At 45.6% G+C, this 9,279-nt stretch overlaps 1 protein-coding gene across 1 annotated transcript in view; it reads right to left on the reverse strand.

Annotated features, from left to right (window-relative positions):
• The window catches only part of LOC115458964 (prolactin-releasing peptide receptor-like), a 36,408-nt gene extending 30,808 nt beyond the window's left edge, over window positions 1–5,600 (reverse strand). Inside the window, 3 exon segments of the mRNA XM_030188820.1 lie at window positions 1,392–1,497; window positions 1,500–2,314; window positions 5,479–5,600. Of these exon segments, the coding sequence (XP_030044680.1) occupies window positions 1,392–1,497; window positions 1,500–1,809 (416 nt within the window). The 5' untranslated portion in view covers window positions 1,810–2,314; window positions 5,479–5,600.
• Between the last annotated feature and the right edge of the window lie 3,679 nt (window positions 5,601–9,279).

Consider the following 9,279-nt stretch of genomic DNA (forward strand, 5'->3'; position numbering starts at 1 on the left):
ATCCTGGAGTGAGAGAAATAAAGACAGGCTGGTAACAGGAGTAGATGCTGCCCATTTAAGTGACAACTGAGAAGGAGAAAGAGCTTCAGGTGGATAAGGGAAATCCAGACTGGAAGCCTATCCAAGGCTGGAGTGTAACCCTGCGAGGTGCACTGCTGGAAAAAGGACAACCTAAAAGGTCTGTGCCTGAGTCTGGGTTGATATCAGGAGAAACAGAAGCAACCTTGGATTTATTCTGACACAACAGGATGGTAAAGGACAGTAGTCTGTGTAAACACTATACAGTATAGCTTTTATGTATGTCTAGATGTATTTTGCAGTCTACTACTCAAAATCACATTTAGATACTATAACATGATTTTGAAACATGTGTGATGTAAATGTGACAAAGTTTAACAATTTAAAGGCTGGAGGCAATTTTTACAATTGTACATTGTGGTACAAAGCCAGCAGGTACTTTTACTTTTCCGAAAGGGAAACTACAAGCACACTTTCCTGGTGAACTGTACAGCTATATTGGCACACTAACCACATTCTATATATGGTGCTAAAAATTGTGCATAAAAATTGGTGCTAATTGTGTAACAAGCCAATTAGCACCAATAATTGGGCGCTAACAATCAATTTTTGAGGTTAATTGGCAACAACTTGGATTTGCTATGCGCTATTCTATAAAGAGGCGCATGCAAATCTAATAGCGTGCAACTGAAAAGTGGTGTGGCCATGGGAGGGGCTTGGGTGGGTCAGGGCGTTCACTAAAGATGTGCACAATATTATAGAATTTGTGGGGTCTGCACCTAAATGTACATGCGAGGATTTACACCAGGTCTCAGTATAAATCCTCATGCCCAAAATTTGGGCATAGATCTTGGCACTGCGCACTATTCTATAAATGGCGTCCAATTCAGAGCACCGTTTATAGAATAACACTCAGTGTGTGGATTTTTTTTTTCGGCACAATTTATTGAATCTAGTCCTTAAGGTGTTCAGTTTTCAAAAGAACCTTTTATCTGGGTGAATCAGCATTGACATACAAAAATGGCTTTTGCATGTTGTTTTTCTTAAGCCCAATGGTGTGTTTTTATGGAATTGGTCTGGGAGGGGTGGTGGTGGGGGTCACGGTGACCACTGAGTTTTTAATTATCAAAATCTTAGGTGAGAGGGATAGTCTATAAGCCAGACAATTAAACTGGGAGCCACAGTCTATGAGCCAGGCCATTAAATTAGGGTTCCTAATACTCTTTCATTGGCCCCGAGGATTAGATTGCCCAGAGGTTGAAGCTGAGACCAGTATTGTTGCTGGACGTTAGGGCAGCCTACCCAGGGACCCAGACAGTAATAATCAAGCAGCGGAATATGGAACCAGGGATTTCTTTGCATTCAGTAGTTACCTGTCCACAGCAATGGCAGTCAATGTAAAAACAGACACGTAGACTGTGACGGGCTGCATCAGAAAAACAAAGTAGCACATGAACTTCCCAAAGATCCATCCTTGGGGTTGAAGGCATAGGCCAGGGTGAAGGGCACACAGGTGGCACACATCAGCATATCTGAGAAAGCCAGGTTTCCAATTAAGAAGTTGGTGACATTGTGCATTTTCTTGGTCTTGCAAATGACGTAGAGGAGAAGATAGTTCCCGAAGATGCCGACGAGCACAACCAACGTGTAACAGGGAATGATCAGGGGCTTAAAAGATTGGATCAGTTGCACCCCGATGAACTGGGAGCTGGCGTTGGTGCTGTTCTTTAAACTGACCTCATAGACACTCACATTAGGCATTCTGTAGTCCCAACTGCCTGCATGCTCCATGACCAAAAAAATCAGTTTAGGCCTTAAAAATCTCCATGTGTGCTATTCGCCTTGTATTCCCTATCTGGAAATCAGTTCGTACATGGCCAGCACTAAAGGTTACTTCCTTAGCACCTGGAGTCAGGATTCATCAGTCAGCTTCAGACCTAACTTCTCCTTGCACTGGTCTGGTGCCCAGTTGGTGCTCAAATGCACTTTATTCTGTAGCGGGCAGACCAAGCTATTTCACGCTCCAGATGGCTCTTCCTGTCCTGTGCAAAGACACACACACACAGTGGATGTGGTTGAAAATGAGTTGCATCTTTCATTACCTTTCAAATAATATGCTGGTGAAATGGAAACCCATGCGACATCCTGTTCTTCTCCAGTACCCCCTGGCCTCTTGTAAATTGTTTTAAGTCTTCTCCATGGGCAGGTCTTTTAATTATATCTTTCCCTTCAAGTTCCAATAATACTTTGAATGATGCATAGTAACAGTCAGAATTCTCTTCCACTTGCTTCTGTTCTGAGAAGATACAAGTAGGAGGAATAGTCAGCAAACATAGCAACATTCCAGGAATAACATGTATAGAATGTTTGTACATTTGGGAAGCTTGCCAGGTGCCCTTGGCCTGGATTGGCCGCTGTCGTGGACAAGATGCTGGGCTCGATGGACCCTTGGTCTTTTCCCAGTATGGCATTACTTATGTACTTATGTACGTTCTGGTCTGCTAAAGGGCCACAAGTGGGGCACGAGTGGAGTAAACAAGGCTACCTAAGCATTACTCATTAATTAATAGCAGTGAAAAAAGTAAGCCGTGCCCAGCAGAATGGCTTTTAGCACAGAAAGAACAGCAGCTGAAGAGTGGAAAACAAGCTGTTATGTTTATAGCTATAAAACGTAGCAGATTGTAATCTGCTATTACGTTATGTCTTTTTGCCCTGTTCACATGTCACTTTTTCTAGTATCACTGGGGGCTCATTCGCAAATCCTCAGCTCTAGTGCTAGATCAAAAGACTCCATTTACAAAGTCTGCTTAAGATCTGCAATGTGCCTCTTGCTAGTGTCACTATGGACATATTACAAAAGAAAAAAAAAAAATCGACCCCACCCTTGCCTTACCTCCTTTGTGATCCAAAATTGACTGCTGAAAAGCAGGGGCCAATTTGGTCAAAAAAGGTTTAAACATAAGCAGCGGAATTGGGGGGGGGGGAGGTGGAGGAGGGACCACTAGGGCCATAAGCATCAGCAACTAAAGCACTTGGGACAGGAATAGGAGGCCCGAGAGCTTGTCTCAACGGGCCCAGTTAAACGAGGGCTGGGCCCGTTCGAGTTGGCTCGGGGGTGCTACGGGAGCGAGTAGGGAGGGAGGGGAGGAGGTAGCGTCCACGGGAGAAGCAGAGAGGCATGGGACACTGGGATTGGTAGCTTCAAATGAGGCAGCTGATCTAAGGAGAGGGAAAGCGGCTGATTGGCTGACGAAAGAGGTAGGGGCGGGGCATGGCAAGAGAAAGAAAGCAAAGGGCATACAAAGACCAGGGGTGGCGATCCTCGGAGGCGGTTTCCCACCCTTCAGAGCATGGGGGGGGGGGTGTTTTTGCGGACGATGTTGTTATTGTTTATTGCAGGATTGGCAGGAGTTGTCGCAACAGCAAAAAGAAGAACACAAAACCCGAGCTACAAGAGATATGGCTCATGGGGGGGGGGGGGGGGTTGAGCCAGAGCATGGACGGTGGGTCGGGTGACCCGGGAGATTGGTGTGGAGGTCCACACGGAGCAGGGCCCTTGCTGTTATGGCGGGGCCTGAATGGTGGCTACAGGACTGCGAGATTACCGTTTTGCTGAGATGGCGAGCGGCGGATGGGGGGGGGGGGGTCCTGGATGACGTCAAGTCTGGACACTTGTAGCTCGGAGGCGTGGGGGGGGGGTTGTGTGTTCAAGTTCATCAACATTGAATAGTTAATAAAGCAAGCTGCGGCCTATGTTTACCCAATATTGGTTCTGAGAGAGTTATTGAAAAGGTGGGGGGGGGGGGGGGGGGGGGGGGGGGGGGAACGGGGTGAGAACGGGCCCCAGCTCCAAGGTTTACAGAGATTATGTAGCCCCTCCAACAACAACAAAAAAAGGTGTTTAAAATAGGGGTTCTCAACCCAGTCCTCATGACACACATAGCCAGTCCGGTTTTCAGGATATCCCTGATGAATATGCGTGACTAGATTTGCATGCACTGCCTTCATTATGTGCAAGTCTGTCTCATGCATATTCATTGTGGGTATCCTGAAAACCGGAGTGGCTGGGGGTCAGGACCGGTTTAAAACATTCTTTTTATTTTTAATTAAGACCACAATAGGGCCGCCTTAATGACTTTCCCTTCGCCCATTCCTATATAAATCAAAAAGGAGAGGGAAGGCAGAGTTTAGGTATTTTTCCCTATCCCAGCTCTCTTTCTGCAAATGAGCCCCATTGATAGACCTGCTTGCTGCATGGATGAACTGACCTAGAAATGAGCTGCCCCCTGTCAACTCTCAGGAGCAGTGAAAAGGCAGGTGCTGCATTCACCATTACTGACACAATTCTGGTGACTCCTATTCACGATGTTTGTGTTTCACAGAATTACTTCGATCTGACAGGATTAAAATGAAAATATGTTTTCCCTCAGCTTTTTTAGTCAACGTGTATGGCTAAAATAAATAAATAAAAAAAATATGTGCGTTTGTTGGTTCTTAGCAATAATTAGCTATAGCAACGCCAGAGTGGTGATTCACATCCTGCATAAGGTTTACTTCTACAGACTCCACTTTAGTGATACTCCAATCAGGGGCTGCTAAAAAAATGGGATTGTCTTATATCTCCGTTCTGCACCCGCCAATGATCACTTAGGAGTCCGTGATTTAAAAAGTAATAATCAATCAGTGAAGTAATACAAATCAATAGTTTTTTTTACACACCTGTAGGCCCCCCATGGCAGCAGCTTATTATCTGGGATCTAGTTTTAATTTCGGCTTCGATATGATTTGTCTTGCAACATAATTTATCCATGGGAAGTGTTGGGGAGGTTTCACGATCAAATCCACACAGATCAGCCAGATCTGAACAATATCTTAATGCCCCCATCTATCAGCATTCAGCAAAGCGGTGCAGGACTCTTTAAAGACTTTCTCTCCCTCTCCCCCTCCCTCAGGCGATAAGAAAAAGCAAACTATTCTCTATTTCACAGTAAACAGGTCTTTTAAATACAAAGTGACTAAAGCGCCGGAAATAAACTTTGGAAACCCTCTTAGGCGGTAATCGAAACGCATTCCTCTGACATTAAAAAAATAAAAACAAACAAGCAAAACATAACTTAGGGCCAGATGTACTCAGCAGTTTTCTCATGGATACGGAATGAAGGAAAAAACCTTTTAGTACATCTGGGGTAAAATCGTAGTTACAATAAATGAGAGCCTGACCTCATCCAGCTCTCTGAACACTTTCCCGTGAAGTTTACCAAATCTCACCGGTGTTCAAATGCTTAAAAAGAGAAAATGGGAAAATGAAATACAGTTTACAGCCCTGCCCGACACACCCTCCCCTCCCCTGTTCCTCAGGTACCGGCACTGTTTTGTTCAGGTTCAGGTTACCTGGGACTTTGAAATCCATACTGCAGTCTCGATTTTGCATCCATTGGTGCAAATATAACCATTACCCACCTGAAGTTAAAGGAGATCGGAAGGCAGCTGTCGGGAGCGTAATTTCATTGTAGGAAAACAGAGCTGAGGATAGCGAGCAGGTTGCAGCAGCCTTTTGGTTTACGATCCTTCTGCAGACTTCAGTCTCCCGAACCCCTGGAAGACGCTACCGTCTCCCCCTACTGGTCTCTTTCATCAATGGCCGTATCCGCGTTTGCCTGGCGCTGGGCTTCTTTAGATTAAAAAAACGCTCGCCACCGTGCTGCCTTCCCAGTGAATTTGCAAATCCTGGGGCGGGGAAAGTTTCCTTCTCAACTAGTGGGGGAAGGGAGGTGGGTGGATTTTGTTTTTTTAATGACACCTGAATGTGTTCGTTTCAATAAAATGTTGCAGGAAACTCTCCGTGCTGTAGTAGCCTCTTGGGCAAGTGAAAGGTTCAGCGGGCATAGGATGGCCAAAAACAAGCAATGAAGGTGAAGGGCGGACAACTGTGTGTTTTGGAACGGATATACAAGAAGTTCAGGGAAGGGTGTTGCGGGTCAACGGACCTTCCTGGAACATCGCACAATAATGAGTTTGTTATATTTTTTTATTCATATATTTTAAACGTGGACTAGTAGGTAATGTTTATTTCTGGAAGACCATCAGTGGAGAACAGGTATTCTGTGACCTATCCTTGGTCTTAAATGTATCTGAAAAGCAATTAGACAAGTATTAGATTTGGGAAGAGCAGTATCTCCAAATGGGTTAGTGTTCTGCATAGGATGACAGTAACGAACCCCACTCTTAAGCTAAGGTATGTGGAGTATGATCTCATTATCAATCAGTCCAATATACAGCTCATACTTCCCGTAGTACCGGTACCTGCCTAATGAAAAGAGGAAATGCAGAAAGTGTGAGGATAGATCGTGTACTTGGACATAACTTAATACATTTCTTGATTAGCTTTCGAAGGTCGCCCTTCTTCCTCAGATCGGAAATAAGCAAATGTGCTAGCTGACAGTGTATATAAGTGAAAACATTCAAGCATTACTATGACAGTCTGACAGGGTGGGAGGATGGGGGTGGGTCGGAGGTATGCATGGGGACATCAAAGCATATCATTGATATTCTAACAGGATGGGTGTGGATAGGTGAGGGGTGGGGTGATCAACAGAGACATACAGCTTTATGGTTTATGATGGGCTAGGAACCCCAGATCCTTGTTAAGTCCTTTCTGTTGGGTGTTAAAATATTCAATCATTCTGACTTCAAAGGTCTTACCTTCTTGTATGGTTTTAAAGTTACCTTTCAGGATTCTCACTGTGAAGTCACTGGTACAGTGTCCTGGTCCTGTAAAATGTTGACCAACAGGTGTGGGAACCCTACTGGCACCAGCATTGTTCATGTGATGTCTATGTAAATTCCACATTTGGTAAGACTGCATTTCCACTATTCATAGAGCTGCTGCACCTCCCTCCCCACCCCCATCTCCATTGTTCATACACACTTTCTGTTACCTCAGGGCACCGATGACAACTGTAGACCTGTTGTTTTTCAGTTTGAAGAACTAAAGAAGAGGGCAAGCAGCTGAGGAAACACAGTCCAGGCTGGCTTGATGCTGTACATGGTTGCCTTGACAACAGCCCAGGTATCTATTCATTGCCCATGATGTCTGGGTTACTTATGGCAGGTTCTGGATTGAATTGGTGACATGCATGATCAGGGGCTGTGACAGTTTCCCTCTTGTCTCTCTTTGGAAGTGTCTTCAGAAGAAAAGGAGGAGGAGGAGGGTCTGGCTGATCTTGCCCCCTCCCCCTTTCTGGTCCTGCCCCTGGCTCCCATCCCTATCCTTACTCCGTCTTCCATCCCAGCCCTTCTTCCCACCCCCTCTCCCCATGCGTCCCAGGACCAGCCCTCGTCCCCTTGTACAGTTGCCCACTCCCAAGTCCGGCCCCTCACACCGTACCACTCCTCCCATCCCTGAGCTGAGTCCCCTTACTTCCTCCAGGCTTCCTGTGGACTTCCTCCCTCCAACCCCTGTGCTGAGCCCCCTACTTCCCCACAGGCTTCCCTGGACATCCCCCCTCTCCAGAGTCCTCCTCCCTCCCCCCATGCTCCCTTCAGTCCACCCACCCTCCTGCCACTCATCTGACCCCCTTCCCCCAATGCTCCCCCTGGACTGGCCCCCTCCTGTCTCTTGCTAGGGACCCTCTTCTCCGGACACCTACCATGTCACCCCCAATCCTGGCTCTATTCAAAGGCATGTTCATCCATGATGAGTTTCACACAGCTGGACTACATTTTTGGATCTGCCAACACAGATGTTGGATGCATGTTGGATGCAGTCTGTCAGGTGTTATTTATATTTTCAGGCCCCAATCCTTCCTCCCCCACCCTTGTTGATAATTCTACCTCCCCATCCTCCCCCCACCCTTAATGAACATGCCACCTCCCCCATACTTCTCAACCCCCTCTGATGAAGATCTTACCAGAGCAGGTGAGTTTAAGGAGAAGGCACAGTTGTTGTGCTTGAATATTTCTTCTCCCACGTTGATCCAGCTGTGCTACACCCCTGACCCCAGGGCACCCATCTTCCCTCCCCTGTCCCCACTGAAAAACTCATCACCCCCATACCCTGTACCCTTCTTGAAGAAATAATTCCCCTACCCTACTTTAAATTAGCTAACCCTCTCCCAACCCTGCTGCACATATTTCCTCCTCCTGCTCTATAAAATAATCCCCTCTCTACCTAGTCATCCTCCCTGCCCCTCCCTGTACATCCCCTAGAAATCACTTCCCTCTTATTTATATAATTCTCAGAAAACAAGTGTTATAGTAAATGATTTTAAACCGTCCAAAATGTGTTTATTGTGCGACCAGATAGAACAGGTAGGCAAGCCATGGCTACAGTAATGATAAGGTGGTTTGAGTATTTTATTTTCTTAAATCATTTCTATTGAGTTTGAAAGCAATGATATTTCAATGCTGTATCCAATTCTGCTCACTTTTGTCATAATGGTTCTGTAAAAACACTCTATAAAAACAAAAAAGATCTAAAAAGTGATTTGCATCTTTTTGGCATGAAAGAGAACACAACAAGAAATTCCTATGATGTTACATGAGTGGTCACACGCATATGATGTGCATTTCAGGCTCACTTTATGGCAGGCAAGCACCACAGAGACTCCTGGGACCATTTTCGTGCAATAAACACCACTCTTGAAGCCCGCGCTTTACAAATCAAAGTGTGCAACCAGAGACATGGATGGAGGATTCTACCTGGCCTAGCTGGACTGTGAAGATGAGCCAAGGCACAATGATGACCAAAGGAGGGAGGAACAGCAGCTGGTGATCTTGCCTTATGCCCGTCCCTGGCCACATCCCTGTGTGTTCTGTGCTTGGGTGGCCGTAGAAGAAATGTTGATCCGGAAAGTCGTGGATGAATACCGTCTGACCAGAATGGCTATTTATGAGCTCTATGCAGTAGCTAGCCTGGTGAAGCTGTGATTGTCCTGCAGTTCCCTGCCATGGGGAACTTCTAGTACATGATAGGGGGTAACAGTGGTGTGGACCAGTCTACTGTGTCTAGATATTTGACACAGATACAGACATATTCTGGTCACCATTTGCTCTTTTCAGCATTTTTGAACTGCTATTCTTTTTTTTTTTTAAATATTAAACTTAAAACTGAAGAAGGGTCACCTTTGGAGGCTCATGTGTATTACCTCATTCCCACTAAAATGGTCTCATCTTATTTCCCTTTCAGAAAAAGTGTGTTGGGCTGTATATTAGGTTCCCGGTGGAGGAAGACGAACTACAGAAGATAAAACAAGACTTTTT

This window comes from Microcaecilia unicolor, unplaced genomic scaffold (genome assembly GCF_901765095.1).
Source record: "Microcaecilia unicolor unplaced genomic scaffold, aMicUni1.1, whole genome shotgun sequence".
NCBI lineage: Eukaryota > Metazoa > Chordata > Amphibia > Gymnophiona > Siphonopidae > Microcaecilia > Microcaecilia unicolor.